This window comes from Stylophora pistillata, chromosome 10 (assembly GCF_964205215.1).
Source record: "Stylophora pistillata chromosome 10, jaStyPist1.2, whole genome shotgun sequence".
In the NCBI taxonomy this organism is placed as follows: Eukaryota; Metazoa; Cnidaria; class Anthozoa; order Scleractinia; family Pocilloporidae; genus Stylophora; species Stylophora pistillata.
Window position 1 is genome coordinate 19,777,420 of NC_142528.1, and position 16,615 is coordinate 19,794,034.

The 16,615-nt window shown below is 37.9% G+C and overlaps 2 protein-coding genes and 1 pseudogene across 4 annotated transcripts; 1 reads left to right on the top strand and 2 right to left on the bottom strand.

Annotated features, from left to right (window-relative positions):
- Positions 1-902: 902 nt before the first annotated feature.
- On the bottom strand, positions 903-8,724 carry LOC111320550 (mitochondrial import receptor subunit TOM22 homolog). Its single transcript, XM_022923203.2, has 3 exons — positions 8,566-8,724; positions 5,805-6,053; positions 903-1,187 (listed from the first exon to the last, which is right to left on the bottom strand). The coding sequence occupies exons 1-3, from the start codon at positions 8,593-8,595 to the stop codon at positions 1,107-1,109; spliced, it is 360 nt and encodes a 119-aa protein (XP_022778938.1). The 5' UTR covers positions 8,596-8,724; the 3' UTR covers positions 903-1,106.
- A 1,191-nt stretch (positions 8,725-9,915) lies between these two features.
- On the top strand, positions 9,916-13,399 carry LOC148722143 (uncharacterized). Of its 2 annotated transcripts, none has more exons than XM_088736024.1 (2): positions 9,916-11,898; positions 12,697-13,399. In XM_088736024.1, exons 1-2 carry the CDS (start codon positions 10,014-10,016, stop codon positions 13,254-13,256), a joined length of 2,445 nt encoding a protein of 814 aa, XP_088592150.1. In that variant the 5' UTR covers positions 9,916-10,013; the 3' UTR covers positions 13,257-13,399. The 2 variants fall into 2 exon arrangements, with proteins under 2 accessions (XP_088592150.1, XP_088592152.1); XM_088736026.1 differs by having other exon boundaries at positions 12,437-13,253.
- Positions 13,400-13,779: 380 nt separating this feature from the next.
- Positions 13,780-15,496, bottom strand: LOC148722144 (uncharacterized; annotated as a pseudogene). The gene is made up of 3 exons (XR_015992466.1): positions 15,223-15,496; positions 14,827-14,925; positions 13,780-14,314 (listed from the first exon to the last, which is right to left on the bottom strand). The product of XR_015992466.1 is annotated as an uncharacterized LOC148722144 (transcript).
- Positions 15,497-16,615: the final 1,119 nt, after the last annotated feature.

The window sequence follows — 16,615 nt, forward strand, 5'->3', positions numbered from 1 at the left end:
CGAACACCCTGGTCGAAATCCTTTATAATTGAAAATCTTCAGGAGCCGTGTTGTTTTTTACGATGGCTAGGAGTCTTTAAAAGCAGTTTCCAGCCGTTTCCGAGTGATTTTCAGGGGGGTCTTCGTTTTCTACACACGGGGGGGGGGCGGGGGGGGGATGTGTAGAAAACGAAGACCCTGGTCGAAATTTTGTGTAATTGAAGATCTTGTCTTCTTGACACATCTAAGGCCGAGATACCCGTCTCTAGATGTTTATGAGTGATCTTGAGAGGGGTCTTCGTTTTTGGGTCTCAGGTCTTCGTTTTCTACACACCGATCTATTTTCTAAATCACTGCCAGTCAGATTGGTACGAGTCACAGACGTTTGAACAAAAGCGACGCTCAAATGCGTCGTTTTCCTTGAAGGAGAGGGTCAGATGGACAACCGCAAAACATGGTGGTTGCTGGTTGAGTGCGAGCAGCAAAGAATGCCTAAGCCACGAGCCACGACATGGAAAAAAAATTGCCCTCGAATGTCTACCGTATCCTTAAGTAATCTGTCAAGGAAAGCTCGGAGGAGCTCATGAAGTCGCTAACCAACCGGTTAGGGGCTGCTCATCAATGTGAACTTTTCCGAGAAAAGGTTTGAGACGCACACAACGCGCTGTAACGAGTCATTACCAAAGCTAGTTGCGGATTTAGAGGTTGGTTGTTAGGGACTAGTTTGCGGATGCACCGCCTGACGAGGAACTGCGCCTGCCTACGAGATTGCGGATGAAAGGTTTTAGGCCAGCTGAAAGATGTATGGTTGTCGCCTTGGACAGCCGACCTCTTAGTTTTGTGTTGGGGTTTTCTAAAATATTATTCGTGTGAAAAAGGCATAATTTTCAGAAACAAAAATAAACATCACATATACACAGCAATCAAGGAAAAGTAATCTTTGAATTTATTGGAAAAATTTCTTTCCCAAAAAGGAAAATAAACACATCATGAATATGCACCTCTGAACTTATGCACTGATTTCACACACACACGTTTTCCCTAAAAGTTGTGAAGCATTCCAAAAATGGTGTTTATTGTACAATCTTGATTTCCATAATCCTGACCACTTCTTTCCAAAATCATAATTAATTTCTCTGAGGCTGTGAAACAGGGTAACCTTGGGAGAATCCTAATCCAGGACCAGTACTGCCGGGACCAAGAAGAATCTTAATAGTAATAAGAAAATACGAGAAACACTTGGGTAAGTAAGCACATTAGAAATAGAACAATAAAGTAAATGTAACAAAAGATTTACTTTGCATTGATTACTATTTTGTTGATTCAGTAGCACCTTCTGTCAAAACAGAAGTCCTTACAAAGTAGTAGTAGTTCTTTATTTAACGTGGCACCACACTTAGCTACAAGCTACTTTCCAGGAAGCCCACAACAAAATATTCAATAAAAAATTACAACCTACATCAAGAATTATGTACATTAAGTAAAATATTATTATAAAAAGGATATCGCAAATTTAAATATCTATTTGTATACATGTGTAGTAAAACAGAGATAAAAAAAACTAAAAAGGGTAGTCAACTAACTAATAAAAGCCTCTCTAAAAAGTAGTGTAGGAAGACTACAAAAACAGAACAGAGTTATATCCTGGTTGTATCAAATATCCATATCTATAACTTTTGAGAATGCAATCATAATCTTTCTTTGCTTGCACTAGTACAGTAGTCAAAGCTATTGAATTTCCCATACTTTAACTTAATTTTCTTGAACAAATGAACAACAATTTCTAAAATAAGTTTTGATAATCCTCTACCCTCTCGTTGCAGCAATCCTCTTCACCACTTAATGCTTTCAGCTAGTCACAAGCATTGTATACAGTTCACCACATAACAAGGACAAAGGATTGATGATTGCCTTTGCAACACAACATCCACTTGTCTTTCAAATTATTCATTGGATCATGTTCTACCAATCCAACATGTATTTAACCATTAAATATTCCAAGAATTTGAAGTATTAAACACCACCAATTTAACCCATGACATAAAAACCCTCTACTAGATTAAAACAAATTCTTTTTTTTTCTATTTCAAAATGAATGTAACAAGAAAACAACACACATCTATGCATGTAAACACTTGAACCTGAAATGGCCACCCAAGAAATAAAAACAAATCATCTTTACCACACACTTAAAATAACTGATAACAGAAAAACAAAGCTAACATTGTTTGCCTCCGCAAATTCCCCCTTGCCCATGGGGCAACTTGTAATAAACATACTGAGTAGCCTGATGGGAATTTTCATTAGCCTAGAACTATTGGACAGTGCTCTTGTTTCATCCTGTTGAGTCTTAAGTGTAACTTTATCCCTAACTTCTTTCAAAGATGCAAACTTTGACTGAACTCAAGTGAAAATCCTCAGCTTTTCCCTTATCTTACCCTGACCTTTTTCTGAGCTGTAGCAATTATGGCAGGCCATATTCTAGAATTTTCCATTTGTGTATCAATGCATCTTCTAGCTGTTTAAGGTTACTGGTACTGTCAACAACATCTGGTTAAAATTTGTAAATTTTTTTTTCATTCTTTAGTTAGAGGAATCCTATAAGTTTAATTTGCCAAAATAAAAATGTTAAAATCTTAAAAATTAAGTAAGATAAAGCCGAAATAGTGAGATGTGTCTCTAGCAGAGGGTCTCTAGCAGAGTGTTAACATTTTTTTGTGGGATTGCAGGTGGATTCTGCATAATTTGTTTACAACACCAAAAGAAGGGAATCTCTGTCAAATTTCCCAAAACATTGAGATATAATAGTCTTTATGAATGGCCAAAATCAGAAACGTCCCCTTGAAGAAAATCTAAGAGGAAGCCCTGTCCAAAGAATTCAAAGGCAGAAGATTTTAACAAATTGTTAAATTCTGACCTTGTTGTCTGCTTTTCCAGATAAAATTTTTTGGACTTTGATTATTCATTGTAAATTTGTTTTCCCTGCTGAGGTAGAGAAATAACCTTTCCAGAGAATTTCAATGGGCCTCTGTGTTACAAGACTTGCCAGGGAGTTAAATGCTGTGTTTCACTGGTCAGTGACATGGCAGCATTGTTACATGCTTTCCAAACTTTGTGCAAACTGTGAATTTATTTGAAGGCTTATAAACTCAAGATTTATTTTTACATGATTTACCTCTACTTAATTGAATTAATAGGGAATGTAGATTTGTCAGATGGTGATAATACTTGGTCAGGATATTTGTGTTTTTCTTCAGGAATGTAAGGAAAAGGATTTGATTGGCTATTACTGGCAAATGATCATGTCACCAAAACAACAAGATTTCATTGGTTAAAACTTTTGCAGGTTTGTAACCTTTTTTCACTGGCAATGCAAGGACAAGTACAGGTGCAGCCAAAAAGTTCTGATTTCACCATGATAGTAATCACAACAACTCTAAGGGTCTATACAGAGGACAAACCTGTTTGTTTTAGCTAAAAACTTCTGCCAAGACAAAACATTTTGACTTGAACAAACGTGATCATGACTTAAACACCACATGAGTACATACAGGTAACATACAAGTAACATACTGTATGGAACACATGGATACATATGAATACATACAAGTAAAAAAATACGAAAAAATTTGTCAAGGCAAAATTAATCATTTGATTTTTTCAGGGAAATTCTAGTTTTGTCCATATTAGCAATCCATCACAAAAACTCTTATATTTCACTGTGATAGCCATCTCCTACTTCCAATCACAACAAATCTTATTTCACTGTGATAGCAATCAACCCCACCTTTGATCACAATAACAAAAAGATAGTCGAGATTTCACTGTGTGTGTGTTCTTGGTGGCTTAAGAATCATAAAAAACATGGATAAAAATAATGATTAATGTGAGAGAGGAATTGCTCTTCTTGAAGTTTAGAGCGGACATTGATTCCAAATACATCAATCCATAGAAATTGTTTGTCCTCATTGAAGATATGGTGAAATTATGAAATGATCTTGCTACTACCACATGGATGGAGAGCAATAGGAGCCACAAAGAACATCAGACTTTTTGAACCCAGTGGAAGACTCACAGAGACATCCTTTCCTTGAAAAGGAGCCTCGTGGCATTGTTTTTGCTTGCCAGAAAGCAACAGTATTCAAAAAATGGCTTTTAACTTGGTGAGCATTCTTTCAGTGAGCCACCAAAGTTTTGGTCAGCGTTAATCACTTTTTATAATTTATGACTAATCATTCTGAAAGACAATTATTAACAGAAAACCACAGACACCCCTTCCTGCTTTTCTTTTGGAGGGCAGGGGGGCTGTACACTAGCTATATTTGGTTGACAGTAGCCTCAATGTTTTCATGACTGCGATGCTATGTCCTTTGTTTACAAGGTTTTCTCTTAGTCTAACCTCTCTGTCCTCTATCTACGTTTAAAAAGAACCACGAGATCATTCTCCTCCATAATGTACTAGGGTTTCATTTAATCTTTAATGACGATCCCACTGATTTTGTTTCCTTAAGATAATAAAACAAATCAATCACAATTTGAAAAGGTAAATCAATGGCACACTTTAAAAAGGCAAATCAATGGTACAATTTGAAAAGGCAAATCAATGGTACAATGACAATGGTATGATTGTCAACTAAACTAAACATCAGGCCTTGATCCTTGGTGATATGGAGCATACATTCTCTTTCCAATGAAAGAGTCAGTTGACATATTTGATATGAACATTGACAACAAACTACAGTTTGATAAACACATATCTTCAATATGCAAAAAGATCAATAATCAGTTAAATGTCATGATAAAATTTAGAAAACTGATCTCTAAAGCCACTTTGGTCAAATTGTATAAGGCCTTCATCTTACTGCACTTTCAGTATTGTTCATCGGTGTGGCATTTCTGTAGTGTACGAAACACTGAGAAACTAAATGAAGTCTTAGGTTCGTTCTAAATGAAGTTGAATCTATGTATAATACCTTATTGGACAAAGTCAACTGTGTTTCTTTATATAACAGACATATACACAATAAATTATGTTAATTTTACTTTAAAAAAGTTTATTTCTAACTAAGTATCCTATCTACATGAGGAATATGTTTACTCTTCGTAATACCGCTAATAATTTACATGGTAACTTCATTCTGAAACTCCCAGTTGCTAAGACTACTTCTTATGGCCTTCGCTCTTTTTCTTATCACGCTGTTAAACTAAGGAATTCACCACCAGACAATGTTTGAACCTTGAACCTTAATGACTTTAAAAAAGCATTAGCTAGCCTTACATTGATGTAATTTTAGAACGTATTGTAATTGAATTCATATTGTATTTTTCAATATTCAGTAAATCTATTTAATTCATTTTAGCCGTTAATTATAAATATTGCACAGGATTGTATTTTATAATGTCATTGTATATCATGTCGATTTCTTTTGTTATTTGTTATTTTCTCTTGCAAAAATTAGTTTTTACAAGCTACTCTTAAATTTGAGAAAAAATAAAGTTTATGTATGTATGTACAGCTCACATTCCAAATGAGATTGCATACAAGTCTTTATAAAGATTCATAGTTCCAGACTTGTGTATCAACTCAAAATTTTGTTAGTGCAAGGGTGTTAAATGCGGGAAAAGAAAATCAGTCATTTTTAATCAAAATTGCACCTTTGAGACAAAATCAATGAAAGAACTTGAGTGGATCTCAAGTATTTGGTCTCACTTCATGAGACTACCGGAAAGCTACCAAAGTGTTAGACTAGTTACTTTCATACCCAATTGCATAATGGGTACTGGATTTTTAGAGCCAGTAACCACAAAAGCATTGTTAAACTCACTTGTCTCTGTTGTTGAAGTTGTGCTTCTTCTGTTTGGACTCTTTCAACTTCGAAAATAACTGGCAAGGCAAGTACAACAAATGATGTACTCATAATCCAGAGTGATTTCCCTGTGAAGTTGTAGAGCCAACTTGCACCACCAGTTAAACCTCTTGCTGCATTCCTAGAGCCTTTACGAACAGATTCTGGAAACATCTCTGTCAAGCCTACAAGTCTTTCTATCAGAGTTTCATCAACATCATTGAGATTCTGGAATTTAAGAAATGCACTTATGGCTTCAAGATGGATACTCTTTTGATTTACCTGTCTATTTGAGGTCCACATCATTCTTAGAGAAGCATTACCAAAAAGATACTTACATGTATGAAGATTTTCACAGGTATTTTCATATCATATCTCTTTGCTTTTTTAAATTTTAAGGGAGAAGTAGAGAGGAAAAAATTTATGCACTTTATGAATTGAGCTACTTTCTCATAGCTTGGCCCCAAAAGGAAAAATGATGCTCTCACTGGTGAGTGAGTGTTGGATGTGACATAGCACATAGACCTTTTTAGCTTCCTATGTTATAGATTGCCCACTTGGTCAGAAATGGGTAATCAACAGTTTTGGCTATATAAATTGGATATATCAACAAAGTTGAAGTGGTAAATTGGCCACCGTAACGATTACAAAAGCTGACGTTTCGAGCGTTAGCCCTTCGTCGGAGCGAATAGAGGAATTGTGGGTTGTGTGTGCTTTTAAAGGCAGAGAATGGAGCTACGTTATTGGTGGGAACATGGCAACGAGAAAAACAAGAATAAATTAGTGGAATGAAAAGCGTTCGTTGATCCCTGTGGGATTTAGACTGCTGGTTTGAAAGATGAGCTTTTGTTCAAGATTTTTACGGCTTTCCGTGCTACCTAAGTGTAAGGAAAAACCACAGATTGCCATATGTCGCTTAGAATGATTGGGTAAATTAAAATGTCTAGCGACTGGTTTTGATGTGTCCTTGTCATTCTTTTCCACGTCTCGAAGGTGTTCTCGGAATCGGTCACCTAGTCTTCTGCCTGTTTCACTGATGTATATCTTTTTGCAATAAGTCCAATGTACAAGAAAAATAAGATGGGGTCTTAGTTTTCGCAATGAGTTTTGGTAATTATGAAAACTAAGACCCACCGGAAGTACATCGGCGGAGGTGCACATGAAGTGATCGGTGATCTTAATGGATTGTTTAGGTCCCGATATTTTATCAGTGTCGTGAATGAAAGGACACGTTTTGCATCGTACACGAGTGCATTTAAAAGTGCCTGGTTGGTCATTAGTCTGAAAAGAACTTCTGACAAAAAAATTGCCTAGTTTTGGCTATAGCTGCAGCCCCAATATTTCCAAAAATTCAGATTTGTCTTTTCATTAATATCTTGTGGATTCTATGCTTTAGAAGTTAAGTATCCAAGTCACATGAGTTTGTGTTTTAATCTGCACGAGTAAATTGTCAGAAAACTGGAAAATATAACTTAAATTGTCTTATCTTGATTTCTAAATTTCATGGTTTTTTCAGTTTCTTTAAATCAAAATTAATATCGACTTTAAGAATAAAGCAAGATCAAAACAAAGACTTTATAGTCATCATCTGGTATTAAAGTGTGCACTGAAGAAGATTGCAGACAGCTGAACTGGGAGACCTTACTCATAACAGTTAACAGATTCCTGACAAGCATAATTATCCTTCCCTATCTAATGAAAGTTGAAGTTGGAATGAACTCATGTAGATGTTGACACCTAGTCCAGATTAAACTGAATGTTGATATATATTAGTTTGGGTTGTATTGGTTGTCTTCGTTTCATGAATCTTTTAAAAAACTATGCGACTGCTGGTTGTTTAGTTATTTACGATAGCAGATTTGGATCCCCTTTGGATTTAGACTTGGGGGAAATAAAAGTATTCTGAGCCAGGGTAAACCATTGCTAGATATGAGATTTGTACACCTGCTCAAGACTGCTTAGCAGTTCCTTATCCACATAATTATAATACTTTGAATTGTATAGGTTGTCTCAATTTCTTAAGTTTTTTAAATATTTCTGATCACTAGTCACATAGTTGTTTGAGAACTATGACTGGTAGCTAGTCTAACATCAGACAAGCTGGAGCATTAGAAATGAGATTTATAAATCCCTTCAGAGTTGCTTAGTAGTTCCTCATCAACATATAATAGTTTAGACTGTGTAGGTTTTCTAATTTTGTTATGTTTTCAGAAAAATATCTGACTGCTGGTCACTTCACTCGTTTGAGAACCTTGACGGACTGCCAAACTTAATTAGAGCGTTCCAATTATCGCGGACCAAAAAACTAAAGTTTTCAACAATATATAGCTTCACTCTTACCTCAAATCCAATCATTGCCCAAAATTTTCTTCTTTTACTCAGTGTTCCTTTAAGTAAGTAATTTTATTTAACCACATATATGACATGTGGTTAAATAAAATTACTTACTTACTTACATCTATTGTCAACGATTATTGTCGTCATTGACTAAAAACATGTATACCAGAGACTTGCCGTGAAATTTGCTTTTTGATCGGAATATACCGTGAGTTAACCGTCAATTTGAAGGTTCATCGAAGAGGAAATATGCTTGCGTGTGAAGAGTAACAAGTTTTAGCACATTTAAGAGTTTAGAAGCTAAAACTTGGGCCCAAATCGTATTTGGAAAGGGGATAAGCTTTTCCAATTTGGCAGGGCGAATCTGCAACGCGGCGAAGCCCAAATTGAACAAAACTTTTACCTCATCGTCCAAGCTAACAACCTCGGGCATCTTCAATCTCCATAAAACCTTTCGCCTGTGTTACGAAATTTTCACGAGGGATTTTCAATGGCAGCCTGGCCTCATTGAAGTTCTGAGTGAAATCTGGGACTGGTGAAGAGAGGAGGGGAAACCTTAAAGATGGCGCGTAGGCGTTCGTCGAGGATAAGAGTAAACAGTAATTTTGGTCAGCGGGCAAATTATGAAACCCGCGAGTACGAGTATTGCGAAATCCCGCGAAAGGATGCGTAGGTACTAAATGTTGGAATCACCTGAAACCATCTGAAACCATCTGAAACCATCTGAAACCACCGATGAAACCACCTGAAATTTACTTAGGCAGTGGAAGTTAAAGCCACCATTCATCAACTATATTCTGTCATTTGCAGTAGTACCTTGCGAAAAATCCACATATATTTCACTTTTGCAAAAACAAAGTCAGTAAAATTCTAGGTCACGCTATAAATTCGTCGCTGATTAAAAAGAAACACAATGTTCAAAATTTCCTTAGGAAGTTTGAAAATCTTCAGGCCCTCCTGGGCTTTTTCATATATAATTTGCATGATCCCGTTGAAAAAACTTCACGTATTTCTTTCGATTTAAAACAGTTTCCTCTTTGCATTCGCGATCGCATGTTGTTATTGTCACGCAAGTGCTTTGTCAAGAAATGAATTCGCATATTCCCGTGCAACTCCCAGCCATTCGTAGAGCTAATTGAGTGTGTTTCCAACAAGAACAATGGAATGTTTCCTTGAAGACCTGTTTGTGGTGCCTATTCTGTACTGTAGGGCATTATATACGATATCCGCAAGCCGGGCTCCCTGTTGATAAACTCGATTGTTAACACTTATTTTCTGTCGTTACCCGTAATTTTTTAGGTGCTTTCATGTTGTTTTAAATTGTTTCGAGATATTTTCAGGTAATTTCAGATGGTTTCCTTGGGGGTTTCAGGTGGTTTCGTCAGTGGTTTCAGATGGTTTCAGATGGTTTCAGGTGATTCCAACTTTTAGTACCTACGCGAAAGGATGACATTTAAAAACCGAAGACAATTTTTGACTTAGACACTAGAATGCGTTGTGATGGCGACGACTCAGTAAATAAATGAAAATAATATATGTTTACTGCGCTTTCATAAAATGTATCAAAGCGTTCTTCGCAGTAATAAACCCTACTTATCTAGTAGGTAGAAATAAGGCCTGAAAATTTTTAGGTCCGTACGGCATTTGAACCTATGACCTCTGCGATACCGGTGCAGTGCTCTACACACTTGGGAGTTTAAGCAAATCACTACGGCTGTCGCTGCTGCAAATTTCCCTTTCGTAAACGGTCGTTGCCATTTGAAACGGTCGATGCCATTTCTCGGAACGGTCGTTGCCATTGAAAACGGTCGATGCCATTTCTCATGACGGTCGATGCCATCGTAAAGGTCGATGCCAAGAAGGAACCGATATTTCCGACTCTCTCCGACGACATGCGTGACAATTAGAGCAATGCAGACTAGCTTTCCCACAAACCATCGCGATTTTTATCAAATCAAAATGGCGGACAAACCCGACAATTTTCTCAAAGATCTAATATCTTTAGCTATAAAAGAAGTCGAATCGAAAAGAAAATCTTTTGAATCGACCCAAATTACAAAGGAGAGTTTTCTGGCTTCGCTTCCAGATGATTCATTTTACTACCTGAAGGCAATTTCAGGAAATGGAGAAAAGTTCAAAGTGCACTTTTTGACCGAAGATATAACGAAAGAAAACCTGGAGCAATGGATATCCGAATATGAAGTGATAAACAGCATCTCAGTGAAGTTAAAGACAAAGAAGGCACCAACAAGCGGCTATGTGTTGCAAAACTACTATAGATGCCAACACAACACTCGCAACTGGAGTCCAAGTAAAGATCCACAGCAGAAATTGTACTTGAATCCATCTGCCAGAGTAAAGAACACCAATTGCCCCTTTCAGATGATAGTCAAAATAGACAGCGAGGGATGTTGTTCTGTGGACATAGAGTGGGACCACAACCATTCACTTGAAACTCTGGAGACCTCTAATTTCCGTGACCTTTCTCCTGAGTGCACAGAAAGGGTTTTGAAGCTGTTTGAAAGTGGGCATACACCAGCAACCGCAAGGCAACAGTACTTGAAAGAACTCAAAGAATCATGTCAGGATGAATTGGAATTTCACAGGAAAAAGGCCAATCGGGCAGTTATGCCAAGAAAAAGGGACTTTAGTTACCTCTACACGCAATTTGGTAAGGATAGGTATGGTGGACAGGGCGTTATGATGTTTGAAAGACTTGCCGAAAGGCTTGAACAATACAAGAAAGACAACCCTGAAGCTACTACTTGTTACCAGATATATGAAGGTGATAATACGCCTCTTATAATTGCTATTGTAACACCTCTCATGAACCGTGTACACAAGGAAGTGCAGCAGTCTGGTGAGATGGTTTTTGTTGATGCTACTTCTAATACAGAAGAGCACAATCTTAAAGTGTTTTTAATGTGCACAAACAATGTGTCTGGAGCACTTCCACTTGGCATCTTGATCACCAGTGATGAGCAGGAGCGTACACTTAAACAGGGCTTTGAAATGTTTCGGTCCTGTTTACCAGAGTATGCATTCAATGATCGTGGTCGGGAACAAGGCCCCCAAGCCATCCTTACAGACAACTGTAAAGAGGAAAGAAATGCTCTGAAGTCTGTTTGGCCAACATCTGTTTTACTTCTTTGCATCTTCCACATGCTCCAACAACTTTGGAGATGGCTTCACGAGAGCAAGAACAGTATCAGCCAAGCAGATAGACCCTATTTTCTCACCCTTTTCAAGAGGTCCTTGTATGCCGAGACAAAACAAGATTTTGAGAACTGCTTCAGTGAACTTTTGAATGATGGCCGTTGCAAGAAATACCCAGATCTAGTCAGCTATTTGCAAAATCTATACAATGACAAAGAATATTTTGCTCTATGCTTTAGAACTGAACTGCTTGTTAGAGGTAACCACACCAACAATTTTGCTGAGGCTCAGTTTTTGGTTCTTAAGGATGTAATTCTGCAGCGCACTAAAGAGTACAATGTTGTTGGGCTTCTAGACAAGCTGACTATTGATTTAGAAGATCACTACAAGAATAAGCTCCTTAGTATTGCTGATGGGAGTTTTGATGGCGTGTACAGACATCGTTTCTTTGGCAAAGGGAAAAACGGAAGCACAGGGTTTAAAGTCCCCGATAAAAAGATCTTGATGCCTACCTCTCAACTGTGGAGAACTTTGGCAATAATGTATTCAAAGTTGGAAGCTCTTCAGATAGCAGTCACAGGTCAGTAGTGTTTTTTCTTAGCCGTCACAATAGCATAATGCTCTGATGGTACAAGAGGGCATGTGTGGGTGGGCATTATTTTCCTATCTTTCCCCCACTGTCTGATTCAAATTATCTTGATAGGGGAAGCAGTGCAGGGGGGGGGGAGGGGGCAGTGTTTCTAGGCTCCTCCCCTTTGGAGCAAAAATACATAAAACATAGGGACATAACATGCATAACATATGAGATACATGTAATTCCTGCAGTTCATCCATATGCTGCATTCCAAGGATGTTGATTTAGCATAAGGAAGACCAAAACATGAGTAATATATTGTCCAGGGGGTGGGGTACCTTTAGTAATTTCCCTTCTTGGCAGGGTGTTGAGTTTTTTATAGCAGAGTAAGAGCAAGTCCTTACTCTGCTGTTAGGAATATTTCTATTAATATCTTAGTGGATCAACCAGTTGAAGGTCTAGAATGTATCTATTACAGATTGAAAAAACAAAAATTCCAGTTGAATTGAGATATTTATGAATTGTCTCATTGGTTCTTTGTCAGTTATACAGTGGACATGACTCTTGGGATATGTACCTGCACGGTTGGTAAAAACGGGAGCCCATGCAAACACCAGTATGTCCTGTGGGTGGCAAATCTAGCAGACTGCATAAACTTTATTCCAGTCAGTAACCCACACGAGAGGCAGAAATTGGCCTGGCTAGCAATAGGAAAGACACTTCCTGTTGCTTGCTATAAGCCATTACACTCTAGTGATGCTGGACAAACATCACAAACTGATGGTTCTAATGGTTTTGTAACAGAGGCATCCACTAGTATGGAAACAGCACAACAAGGGCCAAACCGCTCAACTGCTGAACTAATTCAGAGCAATGATGATGAGGATGAACATTCCACTGAACCAACTCAGAGCAATGATGATGATGAGGATGATTCCATTGCAAATGCTGAACAATTGTTGAGAAACTCTTGTGAAAAAATAATTCAAAAGCTCCAAAGCTCAAGAGACCTTAATTTGGCTAAAGGTGTAATCAGGTTTGCAAAAAGGGTAACATCCTTAACCGCTGCTAGATCTATGCATTCTAATTTGGCAAGCGCTCTTTTTTCTTTCGGGTCCAGTGAGGTGAAAAAAACCGGAAATGGAAAAAAGATCCGAGTCCAGCCCAACAGGAAACGAAAGTGTGGTAGTGGAAGCCATCAGGTTGTATCAAAAGGGCGACCAGTACAACTACAAGAACCAACCTCCAAGAGGAAGCGCACCCATGACTTGGCTAAAGCAGTACAAACAAACACTAAAAGTAGTAAGAAGTCTGGGTCCCATACTATGAAATCCAAGACAAAGCACATGCAAAGGAAAAAATAGGAAAACAGAGAAATCTTAGTGAATAAACAATGGAATGTTTGCATAATGTTTAACATAGAGGGAAATTCACTTAAGGCAAATTGCCTAGATTAAAAACCTCTCTCCTTGGATCTGCCCCTGAACAACAAGGTTATTAAAAAGATTGAGGTTTTGACATTGTAAATAAGTTTTAATTCATTCTTTCCTGTTAAAGTCTAACACAACATTTGTAATGATTTAAAATTTGGTTTGAACAGTAACATGATGTACATGTGCCAGAACTTATGGATTCTTCCATGGGTTCAGATAATTGGTACAATGCCATACAACCATATAGTACCTTGTGGGTATGAAGGTTTGTTTGCTGATATCCTGATTGAGGAAAATTATAAGCAAAATTCAGCCATTGATTCACATGGGGCGCTAACTAATACTCAGGTAAATTAAGGCCTGGGCCTCCAGTTATTTCACCCAAAAAGTGGGGGGGGGGGGGGGGGTGGTCTATCTGAAGATTAAGCTGTACAAACGTAAAACTTTGAAAAGATTGAAGGTTTGAAATTGTAAATAAGTTTTCATTCATTCTTTCTTGTTAAAGTCTAACACAACATTGTAATGATTTAAAATTTGGTTTGAACAGTAACATGATGTACATGTGCTGCAATGACCACAATTAATTTCAAAAATCGATAATAATAATTTAAAAACAAAAACAATTATGTATTATAGATTGATCCAATATTCCTTTCAAATCATCTCCAGTTAAAATCACTAAATGCAGGATAGGTTAATTAAGCATGTGACTTTTGGTGTCTTATAAGATTTCGTTTCTCTGCAAAAGTCTTTTGACAATGATCACACTTGTTGCTGTCTTTATGTTTCTTGTCTTTATGCCTCTTTAGCTTTTGCTCATGGTCAAACGATTCATTGCATTCCTCGCAAATGCACTCATGACAACCTTTCTGGTGGTATTTGAAGTCCTTCTCCCTTGTGAACTGGGTGCTGCAGGCTGGACATTTTTTTATCTCTGCTATTCCCATATCAAGGTCTTCCCTCAAGCTCTGTGCTTTATCTTTCCAGTCCTATGAAGATCATAGCATGACATTTTAAAAGGGGGGAAATATATTAGGGAACAATCGTGTATTTTTGATCCCCCCTATTTTTTATATAAACTAGATTGCAAAGACAGTTTTGTTCACCCTCTATCATAATTTTTTGAGGATAATACCCCCTTGCCTCCCCCCCTTTCCTCAAAACCTGGATCCGCCACATGTAGGTTATTTCTAATTAAAATTTAGGTTAAATTAATTGGTACATTATAATGGGCCTTGCTATCCCCAAGGTATATTTAGGAGTTCTGTCTGGAAAAATAACAAGTCTGAACATTATATTACAAAATTGACATTGAGCTTGAGGTCCCAGCTTGATTCAAGATCAACATTCATAACCTAAAATACTTTTAATTGGAAAGTTTGACGAGAACATTTACACTCTCGGTCCTTACAAAGTTAGCCACGTAAACCACACAGCAGTCCACTGAAATGGGGCAGGGTTAATACACAAACATTCACAATGTTAGAAGTTTATAACTAACCTTTCGTCTGTCTGTCGGCAATTTCTTCCACATATTGCCAACCACTTTGGAAACCTGCCCGATTCCCGCCCCCTTTCCAAGTTGTTCCTTGACATCTGGCTGTGGAATGATACAAAGTACGAGCAAACTATATCAGCTTATATCGAATGTAATTTCAAGGCCTACAAGAATAATGAATACAAGTGCAACACTTACAGATAAGATATTTGTTAATGACATAAACGAAAATTTTAGATGCGGTTTATTTTTCACTGATATTTCTGATCACTTAATCTTAATCACTTGTAATCGGATGTAAAGGATGTAAGGGAAACAACATGTTTTAGACTATTTGAACAAGCACTTTATCCAGGCTGAAAATGATTGAATATTTCGGGAAATACAAAACAAACTCACCGCAACTGACTGCATAAAGGAGTTCCACCCCGTTGGCTTCTTAACTGATTTTTTTTTTTTGTTTCTGCACAAGAAGAATGGGTTCGTTCTGTTTCAGCTGGCTCAACTCTCGCGCACGTGGATTGCTCCGCCATCTTATAAGCAACACTGCCCGGAAGTGACGTCCGAGCGTGCCAACAGCGTACGAGCTATTCACGAGGGCTGTCGTCTGCTCGGCTAGTTTGAGAAATGGCATCGACCGTTTTCAATGGCAACGACCGTTCCGAGAAATGGCATCGACCGTTTCAAATGGCAACGACTGTTTACGAAAGGGAAATTTGCGTCGCTGCTACGGATACCGGAAGTAAACTTGTCCAGAAACGAGTCATTGCGCATGTCAGTGGTTCCCATCCAGCCGTAGCGGGAAATCCTTCTACGCGAGTGGAAAGGTTTCGGCGTGGCCTGAGGTACGTGAACTTATCTCGCTTCTTTCCTCTCTTTATGCATTCTCCTGAGCAATTTTAACTATTGAAATAAACTTAACATCTTTAAAAATAGCTTATTGGGGATATTTATCAAGCTTGCTGTCCCTTACCGAGTGAATCTGCCTTTATTTTTGCAGCCGGGTTTGTCGAAGGATCGAAGCAGTGTGCACATGCACAGGCAGCCCAAGCTCACTACGAGAAAAGCGGACGTGACTCTTACCGTGTTGCGTAACGTTTTATATTTATAAAGGTTTGTATGGGATGTTATCGGTTTGCCTTAAAAGAGAGAAAAAAATGTCTTGTTTTGAAATAAAATGGGCTCACCTTATTGCCTTGTTGTTTTCTTTGTTGATTCCGAACGTCTCAGGCCATATTGAAGCGTTTTCGGCGAGTTAGCGCTATGTTGGTGTTACATAGCGCTAACTCGCCGAAAACGCTTCAAAATGGCCTGAGACGTTCGGAATCAACAAAGAAAACAACAAGGCAATAAAGTGAGCCCATTTTATTTCAAAACAAGACATTTTTTTCTCTCTTTTAAGGTAAACCGATAACATCCCATACAAACCTTTATAAATATAAAACGTTACGCAACACGGTAAGAGTCACGTCCGCTTTTCTCGTAGTGAGCTTGGGCTGCCTGTGGCACATGGAGAACGCAGCGAACGCAAGGAGAAATGCGTCAGTAGAAAGTCTAACATTTCCTTTTCAAACCTCAAAGACTACTTGAAATTCAAATAGCTGAAGCCGAGGAATGACGAGGGTTATGAGGGACCGTGTAGAAACTTTGCTTTGGTGTTTATAAGCTTCAAACTGGCAATTTTACAACACGTAAGCTTAAATATTTTAATTCACTCATTCACTGTGCACAGGATCGCTTACATTTTTTTTTTCCAAACGTCGGAATCCCTCTTCTCTTTGAACGAAGTAAT

Bases quoted from the DNA above. Each gene is read 5' to 3' on its own strand.
- LOC111320550 (XM_022923203.2), bottom strand. From the start codon at position 8,595: ATGCCCGAGGTTGTTAGCTTGGACGATGAG. The intron at 6,054-8,565 runs GTAAAAGTTTTG...CTTAAATTCCAG, and splicing joins TTGTTAGCTTGGACGATGAG to AATCTCAATGATGTTGATGA. The intron at 1,188-5,804 runs GTGAGTTTAACA...ATTACTATTAAG, and splicing joins AACTTCAACAACAGAGACAA to ATTCTTCTTGGTCCCGGCAG.
- LOC148722143 (XM_088736024.1), top strand. From the start codon at position 10,014: ATGCCAAGAAGGAACCGATATTTCCGACTCTCTCCGACGACATGCGTG. The intron at 11,899-12,696 runs GTCAGTAGTGTT...GTTTTGTAACAG, and splicing joins TCTTCAGATAGCAGTCACAG to AGGCATCCACTAGTATGGAA.